Here is a 27,633-nt window from a genome sequence, read left to right as displayed (position 1 = left end):
GGTGTTAATGAGTATTTTAAAAGGGAGTAATCCTTAGTTCCATAGGTGGACGCCGTTTCGAGATATCGCCATAAAGGTGGACCAGAGGTGACCCTAGAATTTGTTTGTACAATATGGGTATCAAAAGAAAGGTGTTAATGAGTATTTTAAAAGGGAGTAATCCTTAGTTCCATAGGTGGACGCCGTTTCGAGATATCGCCATAAAGGTGGACCAGGGGTGACCCTAGAATTTGTTTGTACAATATGGGCATCAAACGAAAGGTGTTAATGAGTATTTTAAAAGGGAGTTGGCCTTAGTTCTATAGGTGGACGCCGTTTCGAAATATCGCCACAAAGGTGGACCAGGGGTGACTAGAATGTGTTTGTACGATATGGGTATCAAATTAAAGGTATTAATGAGGGTTTTAAAAGGGAGTGGTGGTTGTTGTATAGGTGGTCGCATTTTCGAGATATCGCCATAAAGGTGGACCAGGGGTGACTAGAATGCGTTTGTACGATATGGGTATCAAATGAAAGGTGTTAATGAGTATTTTAAAAGGGAGTAATCCTTAGTTCCATAGGTGGACGCCGTTTCGAGATATCGCCATAAAGGTGGACCAGGGGTGACCCTAGAATTTGTTTGTACAATATGGGCATCAAACGAATGGTGTTAATGAGTATTTTAAAAGGGCGTGGGGCTTAGTTCTATAGGTGGACGCCTTTTCGAGATATCGCCATAAAGGTGGACCAGGGGTGACTCTAGAATGAGTTTGTACGATATGGGTATCAAATTAAAGGTATTAATGAGAGTTTTAAAAGGGAGTGGTGGTAGTTGTATATGTGAAGGCGTTTTCCAGATATCGACCAAAATGTGGACCAGGGTGACCCAGAACATTATCTGTGGGATACCGCTAATTTATTTATATATGTAATACCTGCCAAGATTTTAGGGGTTTTTTATTTCGCCCTGCAGAACTTTTTCATTTTCTTCTACTTAATACAACAATTACCTTACCATGTTTCATCCCTTTTTTCGTATTTGGTATAGAATTATGGTATATTTTTCATTTTTCGTAATTTTCGATATCGAAAAAGTGGGCGTGGTCATAGTCGGATTTCGTTAATTTTTTATACCAAGATAAAGTGAGTCCAAGTAAGTACGTGAACTAAGTTCATTAAAGATATGTCGATTTTTGCTCAAGTTATCGTGTTAACGGCCATGCGGAAGGACAGACGGACGACTGTGTATAAAAACTGGGCGTGGCATCAACCGATTCCGCCCATTTTCACAGAAAACAGTTAACGTCATAAAATATATGCCCCTACCAAATTTCAAAAGGATTTGTTAATTTTTGTTCGACTTATGGCGTTAAAAGTATCCTAGACAAATTAAATGAAAAAGGGCGGAGCCACGCCCATTTTGAAATTTTCATTAATTTTTGTATTTTGTTGCACCACATCATTACTGGAGTTGAATGTTGACATAATTTACTTATATACTGTAAAGATATAAAATTTTTTGTAAAAATTTCACTTTAAAAATTTTTTTTTTTTTAAAGTGGGCGTGGTCGTTCTCCGATTTTGCTAATTTTTTTAAAGCATACATATAGTAATACAAGTAACGTTCCTGCCAAATTTCATCATGATATCTTCAACGACTGCCAAATTACAGCTTGCAAAAGTTTTAAATTACCTTCTTTTAAAAGTGGGCGGTGCCACGCCCATTGTCCAAAATTTTACTAATTTTCTATTCTGCGTCATACGTTCAACTCATCTACCAAGTTTCGTCGCTTTATCTGTCTTTTGTAATGAATTATCGCACTTTTTCGGTTTTTCGAAATTTTCGATATCGATAAAGTGGGCGTGGTTATAGTCCGATATCGTTCATTTTAAATAGCGATCTGAGATGAGTGCTCAGGAACCTACATACCAAATTTCATCAAGATACCTCAAAATTTACTCAAGTTATCGTGTTAACGGACGGACGGACGGACGGACATGGCTCAATCAAATTTTTTTTCGATCCTGATTATTTTGATATATGGAAGTCTATATCTATCTCGATTCCTTTATATATGTACAACCAACCGTTATCCAATCAAACTTAATATACTCTGTGAGCTCTGCTCAACTGAGTATAATTAACAAAACAGTTAAAGAAAAGAGCAAAAGACTTCGTTTACGTGGCCAGCATCGTCAGCAAAATTTCTTCTCAAAAAAATTCCAAAAATTTTTAACAAAGCGTTGAAAAATGTGTTGCCAAATTTTTGAAATTCGTTGAATTGTTGTGAGTTTTGTTTTAAGTACTGAAATTGAACTTGACCACTATTCACGCTCTAAAAATAAGTGGGTTCCTTTTATGTGGTTCCCACTGTAAAGTACATTCTTAAATATATTGTGACTTTAAAATTACCTGATTGTACTCTATCATTATTATCAATGTTGGATTTGGATATTATTTGGTTTTATTGTTCGTAGTTGGCTATGCACTTAAATATTTTTTGCTTGCACATCTCCCCTTTTATCGATTTAGTATATTGCATTATAAAAAAACTGACTCTCTAATTCTATTGAAAAATAAAGCAATTATAATAAAATTATAATACGTTTTATTAAAACTTTATTATTATTTTTTTTATTTTAATCAACTCGTCATTATGTAATTTCTACTTTGTTTTTCTCTTTTTTTTTTATTTTACCTCAGCATTTATAATTAAATATTTATTTTTTATGATTTCTCGATCTTTTAATGTTCCCATATTTTTTTATAATATTTCAAAGCTTTTGTTATAATTATGGCGTCTTTTCTTTGAAAATTCAAAATCGTATTTAATTTTAAGCGAATGCTTAACACCTTCTATATTTAAAATTTGTCTGTGAGCGTTTTATATCGTCAGCCGTTTTATATTAAGCTTTTACTTGTAACGTCATTATAAAGATTTCATGCCGTCATCAACCAGCTGCCCACTCGTAAAAGATTACATACAGTTTGCATTGTGATTGTTTTACAAAAGCATTGTTGACAGGATAAATTGTTGGCCAAGTTATGACCTTTTATGTTCTTCAATTATACACTTGATGTAAAGAAATGTGTATGTGTAAGTGTTTTATAAATGAAGAGCGAAGAAACGAGCGGTTAGATATGTACATTTTGTTCAACCCACTAAGGGATGTGGTTTCCATGGAGGAAATGTAGTATTCCATGAACATAAAAGAGACTAGTAAAACTTATTATTTTCTAAAAATGAAACTCAAATAGTTCTTCCTCAGGGAGATACTGACTAATGGCGATTCAGCAGGCATATAAAACGCCCATAGTTTTGACTCGTTTCAACGTTTACCGCTGTGATGCGGAGCCTAATGATTGATGAGTTGGGGTTTAGCAACCCCCGAAGTGGATCTGTGCCACCCGATATCGCTGTTGACTGTAAATATTTTCTTTCCTCTACACTAGTTTCAAAATTTTTTTCAATTAAGAAAAAAAATAACAATAATGACAAAAAAATATTTTTAAGGCCTTGATCTATTCGAACCAATGATTATTAAATACTAAGTATTTTGCGAAAAAAAAACTGATCACGGTTACTGAAAGCTAAATATGCACCAAATTAGTATTATTAACTATAACTTTTCTTTGGAGAGTAATTTTTTGGTATTTGACTGTCCCAAACTGCTTTGTATTCATTCTTTTTAGAAACGCGAAAAGCTTCAATGCACTATAAATGTACTTAATAATTTATTCATCGGCATTCAAGACAATAATTGGCAGGAGTTTGTAGGCATGCCAAGTTAATTTGAAAAAAAAAAAATTGTTTTATTTTCGCTCCTTACTGTTTTTTTTAATAATTGGACTGTCATTAACATGGCAAACTTTCATATAAGCGATGGAACTTTAAGTTGGTAAATGATGCTAAGCGTAAAACAAAAACAGCCAAAACAAAGAATTACACTCGTTGGAGCGAACTTTCGACACTAAAGCGGAATTCGTAGCAATATTTTTTTCCTCTTTTTTTTGACATTCAATATAATCTTTGATTTTGTAACTCTGGTGCTTTCCGCGATGCATTCGGCCAAATTAGCCTCGAACTATTGCATTATGAGACGGTACTGGTGCTAACTCTGTCCCCCAGCAGTGCTTTTAACTGGCTGTTTTAAGGAAACGGTATTTTTTTAACGCTCGTATTTGGAAGAAGAGGGTGCGGAAGACCTCCACTGAGTAGGGAGAGACAGCGGAGGAAGACTTGGTTTCTCTTGTGCGAAGCCCACGAGGCACTAGTTTTTCAAATGGAAAGTTCATTTAGACACTAGGTCATATGTTTCCAGTGTTGTAAGCAAAACATTTTACGGTTACGATCATGGTAGAACCACACAAGATGGCGGCAGGGCGATATAAATTCAAACATAATTCCATGTACTTTGTTTTATGTTATTCGATGGGCTATTGTTCAAATCGTGCGGCGGAAGCTGAAGCGTCAAATCGTTTAAAATTTTACCCAATAAGCTGTTTTTCAACGATCCCGTTTGCTCACGCTATGCGATCAATCAAGGTTTTTTAAGCCCAGCTCTCCACGTAAAACTTGGCAGTAAGCTCAGCTTAACGCATACATTGGATTTCGAATGATCTTCTCAACAAGACACATTGGCCATAAACCAAAACAGAACCATAAAAGATGAGTACTAAGATATTCAAGAAAATTGTAATTATAAATAGATAAATGAGAGGCGCGATAACCTCCGAAGAGTTTTTAGACCGAGCTTCTCTTCCAATTTGCGTCGTGCAATTTTTTTTCCACGACTTGGCGGGCTGGTTTGTAAGTTTTAGGCAAATTATTGGCAGTCAAATATATATAGCAAATTTTAGAAAAAATTTTGGGTGATTGAGAATTCTGCAACGTATTTTCGGGAAAATTTACATTCATTTTATGAACAAATAACGGAACATTTTAAGCTGTATTAAAATTCACCCTAGGCCCTTGTTTTTCACTAAAAACTTAATACTCAGGCATTTGTGCTCCTCTACTCTTGCTGTACGATAATGCATGATCGGCTTCTTTATATGTAAAAAGTCAATTGTATGCGATGAACGAATTTCGCCGGATGCTGAGGTGGACCTTATTATGCATGTTAGTGCTTACTAGTTTGACAGAGGGAAATCGCGTGCGAAAAAACTGTCAGTCCTCATTAGTATGTCCAAGTCATTCTATTCACGAAACACACTACTTAATTGAGCTCACAGGTCGTTTCCTCAATTAATGTTTACAGCGGCTTAAGGGATCATCAAAATCATGAATTGTGTGAAAGAGAGTAACTTGAGTGTTTAATATCACATGAAAATGTTATCTCACCAAACGAGTGGTTTTAACATAGAGGAGGTAACGCGCTAACGCGGAGTATACGATTTTATATTTCTCAATTTAATTAATGACACTTCCGACGCCAAAAGCAAAGTGGATACACAAAACGTTCGCACTTGCGGTCAGAAGCGTGAAATGTCAGCAAAAATTGTATGGATGGATGTATGTATGACACATGAGAGGCTTAGCAGATGTATGTATGGTGTGTGAAAACACTTTTTTTTTTTGTTTGCAATAAATGCGCATCGACACCAAGCACTTAAATGTAAACCCTTTTGTAGTAGAAGTTAGTGTTGTATGTTTGTAGGGGCACCTAACGTCGTGACACACCTCGCAAACAATGTCGAAGGTCGTAATATTCGTTTTGTATTTTCCTTTTCCGCTTTTGCATTCATACACACACACACGCACACTTAAACACATTAGAGCATTTTAATACACTTCAACGAAACCGTTTGCTAAAGTCACTTGTTTCGTGATATTATTTCAATTGCAATGCACTTCAATTAAAAAATGCTTGAATGTATAATGTATGAATAAATTGAAGTATGCGGTATGCGCTAAAACGCCTTAAAGTATGCTATATAAATGACCTTAGAAAAATTATATGTAAAAAAAAAATGTCACTGGCGCTCAAACGGAAGTAGCGCTGAAGCCAAAATGTGGCACTGTTAGCTCAATTGGCTTAAATTAAATGCCAAGCATTTTGGTAGCGTGCGAAGGATATAAGGGGGCGTGGCCGTTGAGCTGTAGGCAAACGGATTTGACGATTTCAGCAATTTATATTTTATTGCAGAAAGTTACGATAAATATGAACGAGTGAAGCAATTTGATTGGATTTCGATGTTTTTTTGCTTTATACATTTTTCTTGCATACAAAAAAGGCGGAAGCTTTGCGCTTTAAAGCCCTTTTATAGTGAAAAATTTTGCACACATAATTTGAGTGAATACTTTTTTTCGATTACAAATAAGCATATTTTAATTTTTTACTTCAACATTATTAATTTAAGAACTTTTCTTCATTTGAATATTTTTCATTTCCACTCTTTAAAAAAAAAATATTATTAAATTTGATTATTTCTTCCATCGAATTTTCACTACATACTACTACGCTTTCGCAATTACTGTGCTTAACCAACGCAGTCTTAGTTGTAGTCGCATGAATTTCACAGCAAAGCCAAAGCTGGAATTGCGCGATAGATACGCTCGTATTTGCTACTAAAAGCAAGCAAAAAACTCGTTCGTAACGATGTGAAAACCAAGCAAGCCTATATACATATGTGTAAATGTATGTGTGTGTTTGTGGGCTAGTGCAGGATATGGAGCAATACACCCAAAACCACACACACACACACAAGCAAAATGTTGGGAAAACGAAAAGGAAGAAATTCGCATAGGAAAAGCAATAACGAATAATCGTAGTGTTTTCCACAAAGGCACACACTTACACTCACACTTCCTGTCATACAGACATTCGTCCGTCATTCCAATACACCGCATACAATGAAAGTTTTGTTGGCGTGGTTGCCTCAAACTCTTTAAAATATAAAATTTTACTCTTTGGCGCAAAACAATAAGGCATAGTAGAGTATTTAACATAAAAACCAAAAACAAATATAATATTGTATACATCATGAAGCTTTTTTGTGCCATACACACACACAAACAATACACACAAAGCGTCGACTGCTATGCAATTTGCTCTCGGCCGCATACATGAAATGAGCAATCATAGTACACAAACACACACACAAGTATGTGGTTGGTGATAGCAACAGTCTTCGCTTGTGTTCGGAGTGCAGGTTTTAGAAAATGTGAGAGTAAAGCTCCTTTCAGGGATAAATATTGAAAATGCATGAGGGATGAAAATTAGCAATAAATGTCAGTGTCAAAGAAAGAAGAAAAGTGTATCTGTCAGAAAAAGCTTTTGAAAACTGTGGTGGAGCTTTTATAAAAGCTTTCACTAACAAGGATTGACATTTAGGAGTTGCCATAAATTAAAAGATTGCCTGCTATAAACTTTAAGCCTAAATTTTGTTGACAATTAAATTTTTTTTTACCGCTGAACCAGGATAGTAAATTAATTTGCAGAATTAAGTCCCCTGTGTAATAGCTTTGAGTTACATATACATACTGTTCGTTAAGAAGCTTTTTTCTTATTAATTTAAAATATTTAAGGGCGAGTGCAAAGAACGTATTACCAAATTTATAAAAAAGTTATGTATCCAAAGATGGTGGAAAGAACAAAATGAGAGCGAGAGTTTATTATTCAGATCTTTTTATACAAAATGTAGAGAGCTTAATTAACAGCTAACTTAGTTAATACAGAGGTGTAATAAATCTTAGTAGAAATTGAGCAACTATGCTAATGCTAAGTTCACACTAATCTATAGTATTACAAAATTCAAATAAAGATAATCAAGAAATTTAACATTGTATGTACATATGTATCTGTAAGGATAAAAATGAAAGTAAATATATCTCAACTTAAATATCTGACTGAACATCCTGGCCGCCTTGAAAGATCCCTTTCAAGATAGTAATAGTGCAAGTTTGTGTATGGGCCGACGGATGAGACCCCTTGCAGTTTTTACGTTGACGACTCGTACACGTTGATCCTTTCCTGGAATTGCTTCAGTTACTCGCCCCATTACCCAACGTTGAGGAGGGACATTTTCTTCATGTACTAAGACAAGTGCGCCCTTAACGATATTATCGCTTGCGGTGGTCCACTTATTGCGCCTCTGTAGCTCATTTAAATAGTCGGTTGATCATTGCTGCCAAAATCGCTGTTTAATGGCACTGATTCGAACATAATGGTCTAGTTGGCTGATTTCCTTGCTTGTTGCTTGACGCTCTGGAAGAGACTTAAGTGAGCTCCCAATCAAGAAGTGACCAGGCGTGAGTGCTTCCATGTCGCTAGGATCGGAAGAGAGTGGCGATATGGGTCGCGAATTGAGTATGGCTTCTATTTCAATCATGGCTGTTGTCAACTCCTCAAAGGTTAGACGTGCATTCCTAACAGTGCGAATTAAATGGCCCTTAGCAGACTTTACCGCGGCCTCCCACAAGCCGCCAAAATGAGGTGCCCGCGGTGGTATGAAACGAAAGTTGATGAATTCATTGGAACAAAATTGAGTTATGAAGTCCTTATTCTTCGGATTGAAAAGGAAAGACTTTAGTTCTGCCAACTGGTTACAAGCACCAACGAAATTAGTGGCATTGTCGCAAAAAATGTCAGTTGGTAGACCTCTTCTACCGATAAGGCGTTTCAACGATGCAATAAAAGCTTCAGTGGTCAAGTCCGAGACGACCTCAATATGTACAGCCTTGGATGATAGACACACGAAAATCGCAACATAAGTTTTGTAGGGTATCTTGCCACGAATTCGCAAATAGGTATTAATTGGTCCACAAAAATCAACTGCGCATCGAGAGAATGGGCGAGCAGGGTTGAGACGTTCGACCGGAAGGTTGCCCATCACCTGTTGCAACAGGCGGGGTTTGTAGCGAACGCAATGAGTGCATGATCTTACGATACGGCGTGTGAGATTTCTTGCGTTGACAATCCAAAATCGCAGTCGAATAAGTGCCACTAAAGCCTTTGCACCGGCATGGTAATTCGTAATGTGCAAATGACGAACATATCCTTCAACAAACTCGCTAGTGCTAGGTAAAAGTATTGGATGTTTTTGATCATACCTGACTCCTGCAAGTTCAAGGCGACCACCCACCCGTAATAAATCAAAGCCGTCAAAAATCCAAAAATGGGTTTAGAAATTTTAATGAGCTTTGGAGGTCTAACTTCTTTTGTATTCGTCGGATATCCTCTTCAAAATAATGTTGCTGCAAATTCCACACAATGCATAAAAGCGCCGTTTCCAATTCCTGAGGGGCGAGAGAGTGCATGTCAAAATCATGTAGTTTACGTAAGCCCATTCTATGTACCCTTGAATAAAATCGAAACATCCACGCAACGATGCGTAGAATTTTCATATGCGAGCTATATCTTTTTATAACCTCCAGGATGTAGTTGAACCTTGTCGCTATTTGGAACACCAACTTTCTTTTTTCTTTATCTACTTCTGCGTAGTCAACTTTATCGATTTTGGTTTGGGGCCAGTGCTCCTTACTATGGGATAAAAATGGCGGACCCTGATACCATATTGAATTAGCGAGCTCTAAGCAAGTTGAGCCTCTCGAAACAATGTCAGCCGGGTTGCTACTTGTTGGAACATGCCTCCAGTGGCATGCCGCTGTCAGATCTTGAATTTCTGATATCCTATTACCAACAAATGCCGATAATGTAGACGAATGTTGCTTTAACCAGTAGAGAACTATTTGGGAATCTGTCCATAAGTACACTTCTGTCGTATATTTACCCGAGCATGATTTGATTTTATTGTAAAGTTGCGATAGCAGATGTGCTCCACAAAGTTCAAGCTTTGGCAATGACTTCTTTTTAGTAGGGGCAACTCTGGATTTTGCTGTGAGAAGTTTAACGCAAGTGACGTTATGAGAGTTGATTACTCGTAGGTAAATACAACAGCCGTATGCCCGTATGGAGGCATCACAGAATCCGTGTACCTGTACGGAAACTGCATTCTCTGCCAAACAGTATCGAGGGACTTTCAATGACGGAAGTAGTGCTAAATCCTGTACAAAATTTTTCCATGCGGTATGCAAGTTTTGGGGAATAGATTCATCCCAATCAATCTTTAATAGCCAAAGTTCTTGCAGAATAGTTTTTGCTACGATAACGAGAGGGGATAACAAACCAAGAGGGTCAAAAAGTGACGATGCTAGCGATAAAATTTTTCGTTTCGTACATTTGTTATCCACAGTCGATTTCGCTTTGAACGAAAACATAAACAAATCAGTACCTTGATCCCATTGTATGCCTAGGGCGCTTGTTACGAAGGATTCCTCTATGTTTAAATCCTTGACGGTTTTTTCCTCTCTGAAGCTTTGATGATTGGAATGCCATTTCGCTAATTCCATACAACCGCCTTTTAGAATTGCAGTAACTTCCTTCTTAATTTGAGCTAGTTGCTTCGGGGTTTCCGCCCCACCCAGAAAATCATCGACATAAAACGAAGATTTTATAACCTTCGACCCAAGACCGAACTCCGATTCATATTGATCAGCTAGGTACTGAAGACTTCGCACTGCAAGGAAAGGTGCAGCTGCTGTACCATACGTCACAGTATTTAACTTAAAGGTTTTAACTGGTTCATCCTCAGAATTTCTCCAAAGAATATATTGAAAACAATGATCGCGTGGATCTACAAGCACTTGGCGGTACATTTTGACAATGTCAGCTGTGATAGCGTAGCGAAAAAGGCGAAACTGAACGAGTAACATGTATAACTCGGTTTTAGTAGTTGGCCCTACGAACAATAAGTCATTTAGAGATTTTTGAGATGTTGTTGAACACGATGCGTCAAAAACAACTCTTAATTTTGTTGACGTGCTTGTAGGCTTTAGCACACAATGATGAGGAATGTAATAATGCGGTTCATCAAGCTTCGGTGACTTCACTATGCTCATATGTCCTAATTCTTCGTATTCCTTCAAAAATGACGCATATTGGTATTTAATTTGCAAATCTTTAGATAAACGGCGCTCCATTGCTTTCAATCTCTTCAATGCAGTATCATATGAGAAGCCGAGAGAAGAAGGGTTATCCTTAAAGGGTAATCTTACAATAACTCTACCATCGGTGTCTCGAGAAACTGTTTCCAAATAAATTTTTTCACAGACTGTCTGCTCATCTGTCATTCTTTTTGATTTATCATCTGTATCTTCAATTTTCCAAAGATACTCCAAGTTACGGTCAACTCTTTCGTCATATGTGAGTAAGCATGTTGGCGTAGATGATTTGCGTGGAACTGAAGGTTCGTATCGGCCAGAAACGACCCACCCTAACAGAGTCTTTTGTAGGGACGGCAAATTTTCTCCGAGTTTAATTTGGCCAACTGACAAGATTTCAAAGAAGCTTTCTGTTCCTAGCAAAAGATTAATGCGTTTTGACTTGAAAAATTCTTCATCGGCCAGTTGGGTATTTGGAGGCAAATTCCACGTAGAAATGTCAATTTGAGATTCTGGCTGATACGAGATATGGGAAGTAACGCAAAAGGAAAGTTGTAGTTGTAACTGATTGAAACGAGATTTGACTGAAGTAGATATTTTATGCTTAATGTTTGTCCGTGACTCCCCTATGCTACTAATTTGTATGGAGTGTTTTTCTCTTGGCAAGCGCAACTTCTGTGCAAATTCCTCAGTAATGAGATTAATTTGTGAACAAGAATCGAGTAATGCCCTGCCTAATTGATAACCACCAGCTGAATCTCTCACGAGTACAAGTGCTGTTGCGAGAATCACTTTTTCCGCCGAGGATTGCCCACAATGAGTGTGAACTGTAGCGGCGGTACTGGCACTGACTTCATTTGACACGACAAACGGTGATGACGATGACAACGAAGAGGGTGGTGCAGCAACAAGTGATTGATTGCGATGTAAGAGTGTATGGTGAGCCTGAGCGCACAGCTTGCACTTGAATGTAGAAGTGCAGTTTGTTACCTTATGATTTTTCGATAAGCAGTTTATGCATAGAGCGACGCGCTTAGCAAATGCAAAACGTTCAGCGACATCCATTTGTTTAAAACGGGGACATTGGTTTAGAGTGTGCTCAGCCTTAGAGCAGAGAGAGCATACACGCTTTGAGCAAGAAATTGAAAAGCTATGTTTTTGCATTTTGATTTTGCTGCTACCTTTTTTATTATCGGTTTTACGATTTTCGAAGCAAAGAGAATGAGATGTGTCAATTGACTCTAAAAACTGGCAGCGCCTTTCTAACACCTTTGCGCAGCTTTCCCAGGAGGGTAGTTTTTGGAAATCCAAAGACTCCTTCCATTTGCTTTGAGACTCTTCATCTACCTTTTCCATAGCTAAGTAGATGAGCATTGCATTGCATATATCTGTATGATTTCCCAAAGATAATAGTGAACTATAGAGCGCAGAGACATTGTCGAGAAGACTTCGTAGTTCACTGGCATTTGGCTTTGACATTGAACTGAGTTGAAATAATGAAGTGATGTTTTCCATGAAAATTAAAGTATTGTTGTCATATCGAACCCTTAGTCTTTCAAGAGCCTTTGGATAATTTTCATTAGTTACTTGGAAAGCGTTGATAGTCTCTAAAGCTGCACCTTTGAGGCACTTGCGCAAGTGGTTGAATTTCTCAACATTTGACAAACTAATCTCGCGATCGATAATTTGCTTGAATGAAGTGATGAAATTTTTGTAATTAGAGTATTTTCCGTCGAAAGTCGGTAATTCTAAGGCAGGTAATTTTTTTGCATGTGGCACAGGATATGAAAAGGTTGTATCTGATACAGTGATGTTGTGCACATCTTCCCCTAACTGCGATTGAATTTCGAGTTTAATTGACACATACAGATCTTCAATTTCACCCCGTGCATTATCCTCTGGCTCTAGTTTTTCAATATTCGATTGAATAGCTAGGATTTGTTTAAAATACGACTCTAATATTCCTAGGCGGCATTTCAACTCCGCTGTTGAGAGAGTCTTCCCTTCTCCTCTGCCATTTGCATCAACAATGGTTTTTATACGCGAAATATTTCTCTTGGTTGTTGTGCGTAGACCTTTGTATTCTTCCAGACTTGTAGCCATAATGGCTTAGTACCGCGAGTAATGAAATCAGGGAATATAGCGACAGGAATATAAGCGACAGAAATAAATGAATGATCCTACTATCAATGTGATGCAGGTGGCAGATCTGACCTCTTGAATACAGTGCAATGCTCCGATGAGCTTTCCGCTAATATAATGTATAATTTGTTTCGATAAGAACTTACTTGTATAAATAGTCCTGGACCTTTGCACGAAAATGTTGCTATGTGTATACTGCGATGCAAATGTTACGATGAAATGTTGCGATGTAAAGGTTGTGCCTGTTGTCGAAGGTTAACTCTAGATCGCAGGATTCGAATGTTGGTATCGATTGGTTGGTAGATGTCCAAAGTTGATTCCTTTGTATCGTTGATGTTGCGAAAAAACGTAAGGTGTTCAAATAGTGCCTATTTATGCTGTCTCATTTTTCGTCGTGACCTTCAATCGACTTCTGCGAATCTGGACAATTTATTATTTTGCACTGCTCCACGTTTGGGCGCCAATGTTCGTTAAGAAGCTTTTTTCTTATTAATTTAAAATATTTAAGGGCGAGTGCAAAGAACGTATTACCAAATTTATAAAAAAGTTATGTATCCAAAGATGGTGGAAAGAACAAAATGAGAGCGAGAGTTTATTATTCAGATCTTTTTATACAAAATGTAGAGAGCTTAATTAACAGCTAACTTAGTTAATACAGAGGTGTAATAAATCTTAGTAGAAATTGAGCAACTATGCTAATGCTAAGTTCACACTAATCTATAGTATTACAAAATTCAAATAAAGATAATCAAGAAATTTAACATTGTATGTACATATGTATCTGTAAGGATAAAAATGAAAGTAAATATATCTCAACTTAAATATCTGACTGAACACATACTTCAAATTGGTTATTCCTTACAGAATTTCAATTTATTTATTTTTTGAAATGAAAACTTATTTAGTTTTCTAGTTCTTTAACTAAATGTTAATTATTAATTACTAAATCAATCATCATTAAAAAATAATCTATGACAAATCTCCAATGAGGGACTAAAGGAATTCCGAAAAAGTTCCGAAATTATTCCAAAATTTTCACAACGAAACCAACCCCGAAACTGATACTAAATAGTTCAGAACACCACAGCTCTCGAAATAGTCTCTGTATGAGTAAATGGTGTCACACTTGCCGATTTTCAAATTAGCTGGAACCTGGCCATAGAAACTTCTTCCTTCAATCAATGAACTTTTTCTAAAAACAAGGAAAGCTGTCTGATATACCAAGAAATTTCTTTATTATTAAAAAAGTCGTATACTAAATTGAGAAAAAAATTGCAGCGAAAAATCAATCCCAATTTCAATATTTTGAGGACGTTTTTTTCAGTGTACATTCATCTAAATAATTATAATAAGCTATAGTCCTTTTCTACATTATATCCAATGGTTTGGAAGTAACGCGGTTGTGATTGGTTTCACTACGCCCATGTGAATAAGAAACTTCTCATTTGCTGGAAAACATAGACAACTTCAATCTACTCAAATTTAAATTGATGCAAATTTTAAAAGAGAAATTGAATTTATGAATGCACAAATGTGCATAAAGTCACAGCGATGACATTACTGTTAATCCAATTGCATTTGCAAACAAGTGCGTTTCATTCCCCTACTACTACGCAATTCACACTTGCATACATGCAAAAGGTGGTTCGAACTACCGAGAAATCTTTATACAGTAACACGTACATAAGAATTTATTAAGTAAATCCGAAGCACATCCTAGCTTCTGGATGCTTAGATGCATATGTGTGATGACAGAGATTAGGAGCGAATAAATGGTGGTTTTGAGTGGAATTTCAAGTAGATGCGGTAGCTATGCTTAGATTCATGGGATAGAAAGTCTTGGTAAATATGCAAATTAGGATGGCCCTTACTAATAAAGTAAACGATTTTTTCAGTCTCACCCCTTCAAACGATAATACCAAGGTCAAGAATATCACTTATAAATGTTGGTCGTTGTTGTGTTAACAGTGCTTCGCCCCATTCAAATAGTGCGACCACTTACACAAATTGTCATCAAAGTCTTCTAACGGGAGTCCAGAGAAACTAGCAGTTTAAACATATGAGGACACAGCGCATGTAGGACGTGAATTACGTATGTATGGGTTGATTCTGGCCAAATAAGATTTTGAGCTGTTACAGTATCCAGAACGAAATTGTTCCACGTGACTCGTGTCTCTCTTGGTAGTGTACTTTCTTCTTCTACAAGAGTAGGAGTATTGATAACGGGGTAGTGTAGAGTAGTGTATATTGATAACGGGGTTCACCGGGCGCGTCCAGGCAAAGGCGTTTACCAGTTATGTGTATGTTTGGCCAAGGGCCTTCTTGTGTTCGTCTGGCTCGTTGGCAGGTGCCGTTCCCTTAACCCTCTTGGAGGCGGGGCTAGATCATATAGTTGTTTCTTAGGGTGTCCCGACTTGTGACAGTTAACTAAAAACTGTATGTTCAACATTTCGTTATGCTCTTTAATGTTGAGCTATTTAGCCTCGCTCTGCAGGTGATGTTGAGGATTCATAAGGAGGCATCCCGTGGCAGTTCTGAGTGCAGCATTTTGGCAGGCCTATCGCCTGCCCCATTTATATATATTGTTCTCGACTGGAAACGGTTAAGGTGTGTTGCACTGGGGTTTAAGTTCAGATTAAGCTATTAACACTAACTATTTTCAAATGTGAACTTTAAACACTGTGCGACACCCCTTAACCTTAAAAAAATAACTCAATTTTAATTTTTTGAGTCTTCATAGAGTGTTGTTAACTTGAATTATCGAGTCAAAATTTATGTGATATTTTTGTGAAGCGGTGATACTATAAACATTTTTCAGTTAAAAGACCTACCGGTCTTGCGTAATATATTTTTATGTACCCAATCTGCTCAAAGCGTCGATATCGATAATACAGAGATATAGCCATATTCTTAAAAATATAAATATTTTTTCTCAAAATAGTTCAAAGCGTTCAAAAGTGGGAGGAGGAGAGTATCTAACTTCTTTGTCATGCGGGCCAGTAAAAAGTCATAAATTGTCTTACTGAACTAAAAAGGTCTGCATAGCATAGAACAAGGGGACCCTTAACAAATTATCACATTTTTCTCGTAACGAAATATAAGTAAAATTATATATCGCTGCTGTTGCACCATACTCCACTTTTTACTCAAAATATTGGGACAAATTTCCAGTTGTATAACATTTTAAGCCCGTAAATTGAAAAATAAATGTACTAAGTTTCGTATAATTGCATCAACATACATGACAATATTCTGTGTTCCGCCCTGCTTGGATTGTTGTCAAATCTATTAAGACTTCTAAGAAATCACTGAGTGAAATGATTCTTAACTCATAGGTAACTTACTGCAATAGTTGTTTCGGGTAAATATTTGAATCCAAAATGGGACACCCTATACTTAATATGGTTTCGATCACTTGCTAGAAAAAAAAACTTCATGCAATTGGTAGCAAACACATTTTTTTTTTACAAATCTATGTCTTCGACTTGGTAGGTGTGTGTTTGATATGGGATCTAATTTGATGGATTCAGTACATATTAATTTAGTTTGTTGAAATTCGATATTTTTGATTTCTATCACTTATATCTATTTCTTTTTGGAATATATGTTTTACATATTATGTATTTCCGACCAGTTCTTATTGAATCTGAAGGTATATTATTAGGCTTTTCCGGTCTAAGTTTTTGTTTTTAAGTGCGAAATAAAATTAAATGATTCCACTTTTCTAACCCAACGTTTCGCTAATAACTTTTTAGCATCATCAGGGGTATGTGTTTATTTGTTAAATCTGTTACAAACAACAAAATACAAAAATGTTAAATTACATACAATTCTATTGAGTTTGATAAATCCGTATGAAAAATCAACTAAAAACAGATAATAATACATGAAAAACCAACTTACAATATTGCACCTTGCCGAGGGGTTTTCCTCTTTTGAAATTATTTAAAACTATTGTCTTTGAACATACAACACTTTTGAAAAACATAAAAACATTGAACATTTATGGACAGTGAATCAATACCAACTTAACGCTATGGTAATCTCGTCAATACTAAAAACTATTTTCCTAAACACGTAATGTAAGCAGATGCTATATTGTCTGTATCTTCTTTCTTGTTAATCGTCTTTTCTCTTCTTTCCATGATTCTCAGGCTTTCTAAAGTGTATCTTGTTGTTTCTTTCCGTTCCCTGTCAATCATCTTCGCATTAGTAAAGTCAGCTGAGTGTCCACTTGATATTATGTGTTGTGATAACGCTGTACTGTTCTTTTGTTTTCTTATATCCGCTTCATGTTCGCCCAGTCTAACACCTAAGGGACGCTTTGTTGTGCCAATATATATTTTGCCGCATTCTTCGTTTGGTTTTCCTTTACAAGTAATTTCGTAAATAACGTTGTTTTGTTGATGGAGGACACTTTGTTCTTGTAAATATCGTTGACAAAGTGCGGTTTGACTTATAGGCAAGTGTTGTGTTAGTTGTTTTTATTATGCTGTGATCAATATTTTCGGTAAGCTTGGGTATGTATGTGACGCTGTAAAACTTTTTCGCTGCTTTCGTTTCTAAATTTGTTCTTATGTTAGGTTGGTTGCTGGATTTCATGATTTCTTGGTTTATTAGCTCTCGTATTAAATTATTAGGATAATTGTTGCTGCGTAAAATATTATAAATTTTTTGTATATTGGCATTATGAAAAGTTTTGTGGCTTAAGGTCAAAATTTTATGTATGAAATTTTTTGCTGTATTAATCTTATGTTTGGTCGGCTGCGAGGAAAGGTAGTTTATTAGGCGTCCTGAAGAGGTAGGTTTTGAATACCAGTCAAGAAAAAGGTTGTGTTTCTCCCTATGGATGCAGACATCAAGAAAAGGTATTTTGGAGTTGGCTTCTATTTCCATTGTAAATTGCAGTTTTTTTTTGTGATATTTATTCAGAATATCTAGAATAATGTTCGCGTCGTTACGTTTAATTATCGCCAAGAGATCGCCTACATATTTACATATAAATTTTATGTCTATATCAAATCGTTTCTTAAGTTCCAAAATAGCATTGTCAAGTAAGTCATCCATAACAATGTCAGCTATTGTAGGTGAAATTGGATTGCCCATAGGCATTCCAAACGTTTGCGTATAAAGCTTATTATCAAACATAAAATAATTAATATCTTTAAGGCAGAAATCTAGTATCTCCTGGAATTTCGGCTTTGGAATATTGGTTTTTTCTTTTATTTGGTTCCATTTTCCTAGAATTATTTTCGAGGCTAACATTGTTGGTATGTTAGTGAACAATGAAACGACATCAAAGGACACTAGAACTTCATCATCACATAACCTTATATTGGCTAATCTATCTTTTAGGTTGAACGAATTCTTAACATTGTATTTTTCCGATATTAAAGCTTGTAGAATATCTCCAACGTAATTTGACAATTTGTAGCAGGGGACCATAACTGAAGAAACAATAGGACGTAAAGGCATTTCAGGCTTATGTATTTTTGGCAATCCATATATTCTAGGTGCCAAAGCCGCAGAGCAAGTGAGTTGTTGTTTCTCTCTATAATTGATATGGTTGTTTTTGTAAAGCTCGTCCACTATTCTGTTGTTTTTCTTTTGTAAAGTATTTGTAGGGTCAGTTCTTGTTGCTTCATAAGTGCTTTTGTCTTCGATTAGCTTACTCATTTTCTCTATATACTCAGTTTTATACATTGCTACTGTTTTCTTTCCCTTGTCAGCCTCTGTTAAAACAATTTCGTTCTTGTATTTACCGACGAACGCTTTCGCCTTATAAAATGCCGCTAATATAAATTTTTGGGCTTCATTATGCTTAATGTTACGCTTAAATTGAAGAATTCTATTGCTCACTTTGTTACGCGCAATTTCCTTATCCTTTTCGTTTTCTAATGATTGTATAATTTGTTCAATTTCAGCTATGATGTGTATAGGTGAAAAATTTGATTTTGTTGTTGGTACTGTGAATTTTTTACCAAGTGACAATATCCATTTAACTTCGTTAGGGAAATCAATCGTTGTTTTATTTACGAACCAGTTATCGTTTGTTGTTATGTTAAGCTTCTTCATTTTTTTCACTAACATACCAACAATGTTAGCCTCGAAAATAATTCTAGGAAAATGGAACCAAATAAAAGAAAAAACCAATATTCCAAAGCCGAAATTCCAGGAGATACTAGATTTCTGCCTTAAAGATAATAATTATTTTATGTTTGATAATAAGCTTTATACGCAAACGTTTGGAATGCCTATGGGCAATCCAATTTCACCTACAATAGCTGACATTGTTATGGATGACTTACTTGACAATGCTATTTTGGAACTTAAGAAACGATTTGATATAGACATAAAATTTATATGTAAATATGTAGACGATCTCTTGGCGATAATTAAACGTAACGACGCGAACATTATTCTAGATATTCTGAATAAATATCACAAAAAACTGCAATTTACAATGGAAATAGAAGCCAACTCCAAAATACCTTTTCTTGATGTCTGCATCCATAGGGAGAAACACAACCTTTTTCTTGACTGGTATTCAAAACCTACCTCTTCAGGACGCCTAATAAACTACCTTTCCTCGCAGCCGACCAAATATAAGATTAATACAGCAAAAAATTTCATACATAAAATTTTGACCTTAAGCCACAAAACTTTTCATAATGCCAATATACAAAAAATTTATAATATTTTACGCAGCAACAATTATCCTAATAATTTAATACGAGAGCTAATAAACCAAGAAATCATGAAATCCAGCAACCAACCTAACATAAGAACAAATTTAGAAACGAAAGCAGCGAAAAAGTTTTACAGCGTCACATACATACCCAAGCTTACCGAAAATATTGATCACAGCATAATAAAAACAACTAACACAACACTTGCCTATAAGTCAAACCGCACTTTGTCAACGATATTTACAAGAACAAAGTGTCCTGTAGATCTCCATCAACAAAACAACGTTATTTACGAAATTACTTGTAAAGGAAAACCAAACGAAGAATGCGGCAAAATATATATTGGCACAACAAAGCGTCCCTTAGGTGTTAGACTGGGCGAACATGAAGCGGATATAAGAAAACAAAAGAACAGTACAGCGTTATCACAACACATAATATCAAGTGGACACTCAGCTGACTTTACTAATGCGAAGATTATTGACAGGGAACGGAAAGAAACAACAAGATACACTTTAGAAAGCCTGAGAATCATGGAAAGAAGAGAAAAGACGATTAACAAGAAAGAAGATACAGACAATATAGCATCTGCTTACATTACGTGTTTAGGAAAATAGTTTTTAGTATTGACGAGATTACCATAGCGTTAAGTTGGTATTGATTCACTGTCCATAAATGTTCAATGTTTTTATGTTTTTCAAAAGTGTTGTATGTTCAAAGACAATAGTTTTAAATAATTTCAAAAGAGGAAAACCCCTCGGCAAGGTGCAATATTGTAAGTTGGTTTTTCATGTATTATTATCTGTTTTTAGTTGATTTTTCATACGGATTTATCAAACTCAATAGAATTGTATGTAATTTAACATTTTTGTATTTTGTTGTTTGTAACAGATTTAACAAATAAACACATACCCCTGATGATGCTAAAAAGTTATTAGCGAAACGTTGGGTTAGAAAAGTGGAATCATTTAATTTTATTTCGCACTTAAAAACAAAAACTTAGACCGGAAAAGCCTAATAATATACCTTCAGATATATGTTTTACGTTTTTATAGAAAACGTTGGCGCTCGAAAAGTGTTAAAAAAATGTGGATGAAAAATGTTTCTCCCAGGTCATTAAAGTTCGCCACCTTCTCATTTAAAATTATGCCTCTGCTTTTGACGTAAATACGTTCTTTTTGTATCTGCTTAATATTGATTAATGACTTCCTATTTAATTAAGGTTAGCCGTGTGAACCGCCTGTGGTTTAGTATTTCAGTACTTAATTCGTATCTGTTTTGACGGTGTAATTGCTTTTTATGTAGCATCATTAACTGTTGGGCGGGCTTTTAATGTGGAAGAGATTTTCTTTTGAAGCTCTGTAAAATATACTAAACGATTTGAATTTGTTCACTGGTTAGTTAACCAGATGCAAAAGTAAAAGGTTTACGACCTCAGAATAATAGAAAGCGACCTTAACAATTTTAGAGTAAAGTCTCGATATTTTTTGCGACTTTAAAGACGGTTTATAAAATGCTCAAAATATAAACTTCAGTTGATATCTTTAATGTGGCTCCTTTTTTTGACCTTGGACCTTATATATGAAAGAAGTGGTTAGGTAAATGGTTATGATAAGAGAAAGTGGAAGAGAAAAAGAAGTTAAGTAGGACCATGAAATGGAAGAGGCATGAGAGAAAGTGGAATGAGAAGATTGAGGATGAGGCAAGCCAATTTTCGAATAGTACAACTTTCGCAGGATATGCTAGTTACTTAACATCGATTTGAACACTTTTTGCATCAACAATTTTAGCAATTTTCTTAATAGCTCTCCAAATTAAACTAACTAACAAGAACGGAAATAATAACGATTATTTATTTGAAGTATACAATTATTTCTTTATTCAAGTATCTTTATTCAAGCGTTTTTTTTCTGAAAATAATGTTGGTTCTTCCAGCTCTCTCGTAAGTTTATATGATTTCTTTACAAAGTATTTCCCACTGAATGAGAAATTCAGATTATTTTCAGTTCAAAAGCTAGAATTTGAGAGTGTAAAATGAGGGTAAAATGTTTTTCCAGAAAAGAAAACGCTTTTAGCTACATTGCAAACTTAAACTAAAGCTTAAATTTTAAATAAATTACTTAGTCGCAGACGCTAAATAAATTACAATTAAATGAAAGCCACCAAACTTGACGATTTTCTTCAAGACTTCGTTCTAATTCAAACTGCATTCTCACTCATTGTGCTCTCCAAACCACATGCATTATTTATCTCTTAGAGATGTCTTTGGAATCCAGCGTATACACTCTCGCCGCGCTCTATTATCTCTACAATGTCATATAACGCATTGCTTTATCCAAACTTTCTACTTGCGCTTCCTTGGACTTTCTCAAGTTGAACGGATTTCTAACCATTGCTCTCATATTGCGCAACGCTGCACGTCCATATGCTCGCTTAATTTCTGCAGGTATATCACTTTGTTTTTGTTGGCTAACATTAAGATGAGATGAGGTCATTCTATAGCAATCGCATGATTTCAGCTCAATATCACGTCGCAATAACAACGAGAGTATGCGTGAGCGTGTTGAACGTTTCGGCTTTTCGCGTATTACCTTTGAACGTGGACGCATTGGAATTATCGGTTGTTTTTGTTCTTGTGGTGGTGGTGTTATAGATAAGGTTGGATAAACACCAGATTCTTCAGAATCAGAGTCATTATTTGTACGCGGTGATTGTGGTGGCGGTGGTGGTGCATCAAATAGCATGCGTGGTTTTTTAAATTGACTGCTCGGCGTACAAGATGGACTTGCGCTGGCATCACTGAAATATGTTTCATCCTCTTCAGAAGATCTACGCAGCGAAATTGTGCGCTTTGTTAGTGTTTGATCGTAAGGTGGTACTAACTTTTTAGGAGTTTCTTCTTGCACACTTTGTGTGTCTCGCTTTTCAGGAGTTTCTTTTTCCAAACATTGCTGCTTCGACTTTTTTGGAGTTTCTGTTTGCTCGGCGTCTAGAACACGCAGTGCTTGCAAATCCTCAATTAGTGATGATGTAGGACTTGGTGCACAACCGCGTGATGTTAGTGCTGTTGGTGGTTGGAAACTCAGCTCCAGCAGTTCGCGGGTTGCACGTATTTGCTCTTCACGTTTTTGTCTACGCTCAAGCCGTTCACGTTTCAATGTCTGAATTATCTCGATATTTTGAACGTACAGAAGCAGATCTTCTTTGGTGAAGTGTGCCGTATTAACACGAAACTCTGATGATGAAGCAAAAACTGGTATGGAGAAGAAGCTGGCGTTTTTCTGTGTTGCCATTATTTTTGTAAATTTTTTCGTTTGGTTTAATTGAAATTCTTACGAGTTGACAAAATTTCACTTTTTGTGTTTTAACAGTTGTGCAAGCTGTGACAAATCTTTTGCGAATGTTTGTGCTGCGTCTAAGTTGCACCTTTTATAGCAGCATTTTTGTGTGCTGGTGCAGGTAAACCCACGTTGAAGGTAACAAATGCTCGTTAACGGTGTAAGGATTTCCCTTAATTAACGTCGTGCGTTATTTGCATGGCAGCTTTGTAACGATGCGGCGGCAGGACGGCGTGCAGTACCTGTGGTCAAGATCTCAAAGGATCGTTGGGCACATACACACCTTTGTGTGTCGCTGACCTGTTGAAATCTACATATGTATGTTTGTATTTAAAGGTTGAATTGCATACCTTTGTGTATGAGTGCACATTCGTGAAAAATAATGATGGCCAAGGTCATTTTAATTTAGCATCTGCGCACCTTCTTGTACTTAAAGAACAATTAATTGTGTGTGCAGGCGCAGAAAATTTCGCGTTTCACATTTTTCGTGGAAAGATTTGTAGCTTAAGTTACCTTTAATTTTTGTTCGTTTAATTTGGATTACTGAGAGTATCCTTTAGAAAGGTTAACTTGCTAAAAATATGTAAAAGTGGGCGTTCACAATGCCTATTGCAGATTTTTAGCACATTATGTGAATTTGTTTGCTTTGTTTTAAAAAGAATTCAGTTTACAAGGACGGATTATTACCACATTCAAGGAACAATATGTACATTTTTGAAATGTTTTTGATTGCCACTTTCGTAATTTCGAGAAGCCTCTTGAAACTGCTAATGTCTTTTAAAATGTACCTTTATAAATTATAAAATAGCGCACAACCCTAGAAAGGGTACAGTAGGTGCAAAAGTTTGATCCAATGTATGGCAGGTAAAATTGAAACTTGTGGAAATTCGCATGAAATAACTAAAGAATTAGAGATTTTAGCGGTCTAGAAATAATGAATGCATGAAATGAGAAACAGTATTTATTCCGGGTATAACTATTAAGTGTATACACGATTATAAATAATAGGCCTCCAAATTTCGTATTTTTTACTATTTTTTCCGAAAAGTGTTTTAGATTTTTCTCAATACAAAGCGTGATATTTTTTATACGAAAAAAAAACTGAAACACCATTCGCAAAAAATATTGTCAAACCACCTTCTCAAAAAAAAATCAATCAGGAATCTTTGAAGAAATTGCGACTGGTTTGCATAGTTTCATTTATAAAATTTATAGACATTGGGGTATTCTCTATGCCTAGAATCCATACAAAACGTTGAAAGTTTTCCATTTTACTGCCAAAAGTTTTCTAAACGCAACAACAAAATACATTTGTGAAAAATTTTCTACGGTTTCTACATTTTCCATACCAAGCCTATGTATATTTGAACAGAAAATTTATAAATATGACAAGAATATTTAATTTTTAATTTCAAAAAGCAACAGTTTTCTGTGTGCGGGAATTTTGTAAATATTTTAAGTGTATTAAATATTCATTTTTTATTTAACTTTTGACGCTAAATGGAGAATCAAATCAAAAAGATATTACTTGCGTAAGTGGTGCGTTCCCAGACTGTTGATCTAGAAAACGTGGAATACTTTTGTCGTTTACTACGCTTCCTAGACAGAGAGAATTGGCCTATTGTTTAAAATATAGAAAACAAAAAATAGAGGAATTCAGTTCATTTGAAGAAAATGCCACTGATATTTTTCTTTTCGCTGCTCTACCTCCAAAAAACTCCTCGCTTCTTTTCCGATTTTCCCACAAATGTGCGCGACAAGACATTCATGATTTATGCCGACTTCGAACGGCATCTGCAAGGTAAATAAATATAAACTGAGGTTGTGGCCAAACAACTGCCGATGGGTGAGCCCGTTTAAAAAACTTTTTCTAAAGTACTTGATGCTGCTTTCCCCGGGACTTGAACCCAGGATCTTCCGTGTGGTAGGCGAGCACGCTGCCATAACTCCACGCCTGCCGGTGAGCTACGTAAAATGTAATCATATAACCACGAAACACTAATTTCTGCCGTTTATGTGATCAATAAAGCATGAAAATGACAATGAAATGTTATATTTAGTAAATTATGCATATAAATGATTCTAAGTGAAAGCTGACCGCAAAAAAAAAAAAATACTGCTGATAAATTAATTAATCTTTAGAACTTAGACTGTTGAGATGTTGAAATGTTGAGAATGTAGCTGAACTGAGATATAATTCCATCGGTTAACGATTTAGTGTAGATGAAATTTTGTATGCGATAGGAATATCGAGTCTCAAAGTATTACTGTATATACAACCATCAACATTCGATAGCGCCTTATTACAGAATTAGTTTCAAAAACGCGCTATCGGAGCTTAAATTCATTCATTCATTTTGACCTTACCTGGTTAGGTTGAACTGGGCGGTCCATGAGGACCTCACATGGACTGAATGAGTCCGTAGTATTACCAGAAGTTTGTTTTAACGACCAAACTGAGAAACCCTATCAAAAACCAGGACCTTTGTTATAAAATAACTCCGTTCTCTTGGCAAATACTAGAAGCTTTCTAGGACTTAAGCCACTTGCTGCTTCTAGATCTGACAGATGGGCCATTTTCAAACTGGCAGCTGAGATAGGGTAATATTCTAAGCAGCCGTCGATATGTATACTAGACTGCGTCGATTTATTAACCGATATCGCCAATGTTTTTACAACAGTTTTTTGAAAAAAAAAAAGTATTTTTTGGGTTTTGGGGAGTGTTTTGGTCGAAAAATTGATCCTTTGGCATTTTTTTTTTCGCAGGCTCGAAAATTATTTTTTTGGGTATGCGTAGTGGAACTTTTTTCCTGAGCCCAAATCCTATCGAAAAATCGATGGCGCGATATCGGTTAACTTTCGTCCATACTAATCGACCCAGGCTAATGTATACACTTATTAACTCCTCATTAGAAATTTAACTTTTTTCGTCAGTAAACGCATTTATTTCGTTCCTTATTATATTATTGCTGCTTTATCAGCCGCTAAGTGACAATTTATAACTTCATCAAAATACTGTCTATATAAATATTTAATCATGAACTTTTTATACATTCATACTATTTACGTCCACAAAAAGCCTATTAAAGAACCATCCATCAAATCTTTCAGACCAAATATGATCATAACTTTGTTCCTTTACATTGAGGCATATTGCTTGCTAAACCTCACCTCAGTCATTGTCATAGTCTTTATTTATGGCGTCAACGACTTGACGATTGTCAAATGAAATATGTCAATTTATGACTTATTGTCATAAATCGAACAAAAATAACTGAGATGGGGGTGAGAGAACAAAAGCAGAGTGCACAACTTTCTTCTTAGTGAAAGAATACTTACGACCAGGAAAATTACCAAAATAACAAGACAATAAACATTTTGTATTAAATCGACTACTGTCCATCCATTTATGGAGTCAACAAGTGCAATGAACATGCTGAGCTAGACGGATAAAAATGTCTACATGTGAGCTGATGAGTGAAACATAAATGCGAACGTCGGCGACACAAATTACAATGACGACGACGACAATGACGGACAAGTTTGGCGACAACAAAAATTCTAAGTGCATATTTAATTCGCAGACGTTGACGCCGATGATGAGCTGTGCAACCATAAATAAGAGTCAAACTGTGAATTACGTTAATTTGACAGATGTGACCGAGAGTGGGCAACATAGACAATGAATGTAAGAAAAGTAATAACATAAAAATGGAGACAAATTTATATGCAACAAAGTTTATATGTAGACAAAAGGTGAATGAAATATATAAGGAAATATTATTTTTTGAAGAAAGAGCAGTGAGACTTTTCATACAAAAGAAAATTCTTGTGAGCTATAACTAAAGGATTAAGACAAAGCCAAATATGAAAAAAGACTCAGTGTAAGAGTAAGTGTCAGTTGACTTACATTATGCTCTATTTCAATAGAAAAAAAAAAATAATATAAAGCATCCCTACAAAAACCTTATAAAGCCGAGCATATAGCTCTTTCCTTTTTCCTGTTTTTTATTTTATCATATTAAAATTTTGTACCACTTTTTTTTAACCCAATCCCACTTTTCAGCTTCGCCTTCTATATGTATGAGACGCTTACTTCAAATCCATTATTTAGCCGCTATAAATTAACTACAAATTGAAATCCACTTAGTTAAAGCGAGAGAGTCGTTGTTGTTCATCAACTGCATGACTTTAAAACGCACTTGTTTTTTCTACAAATCGTCTTATTTCCCCTTGTTGCAATTATAATAACGGCTCCGAATACAATAAAATTATGTATGCTTTTGTTAAATAAGACACAGCGCTACAAAGGGGTTAAAAGCCAACAGTGTCTTTTGTTGAGTCAGCGTAAAATTGTTTAATTCATGTCAAGAACTTTGTAGTACATTAAATTCAGTAATCTTGATTACCAGCGCTGGGTAGTAATGATTACTTTAGGTAATCAATACCCGTCGATTCCCCATTATTGTCTTTTTTACAAAGGGTTAAAATGCTTCAATGAACTACCTGAATACATAAAAAATAGTGATAATAACTTGT

The 27,633-nt window shown here is 35.7% G+C and overlaps 2 protein-coding genes across 8 annotated transcripts in view; both read right to left on the bottom strand.

Moving 5' to 3' along the window:
- The window catches only part of LOC137239184 (nuclear pore complex protein DDB_G0274915), a 339,788-nt gene that overhangs the window by 96,209 nt on the left and 215,946 nt on the right, over positions 1 to 27,633 (bottom strand). Inside the window, exon 1 of one of the 7 annotated variants that reach the window (XM_067764205.1) lies at positions 2,393 to 2,531. The exons of the other annotated variants lie outside the window; for them this stretch is intronic. Within the exon in view, the coding sequence (XP_067620306.1) occupies positions 2,393 to 2,410 (18 nt within the window). The 5' untranslated portion in view covers positions 2,411 to 2,531. Of the gene's footprint in view, positions 1 to 2,392; positions 2,532 to 27,633 lie in introns of those variants that run through there. 7 annotated transcript variants of the gene reach the window in all.
- On the bottom strand, positions 21,698 to 23,049 carry dunk (disrupted underground network). Its single transcript, XM_067769300.1, has 2 exons — positions 22,762 to 23,049; positions 21,698 to 22,710 (listed from the first exon to the last, which is right to left on the bottom strand). Exons 1-2 carry the CDS (start codon positions 23,047 to 23,049, stop codon positions 22,063 to 22,065), a joined length of 936 nt encoding a protein of 311 aa, XP_067625401.1. The 3' UTR covers positions 21,698 to 22,062.

This window comes from Eurosta solidaginis, chromosome 2, assembly GCF_040869045.1.
Source record: "Eurosta solidaginis isolate ZX-2024a chromosome 2, ASM4086904v1, whole genome shotgun sequence".
Classification (NCBI taxonomy): domain Eukaryota; kingdom Metazoa; phylum Arthropoda; class Insecta; order Diptera; family Tephritidae; genus Eurosta; species Eurosta solidaginis.
This window is presented reverse-complemented; position numbering and strand designations above follow the sequence as displayed.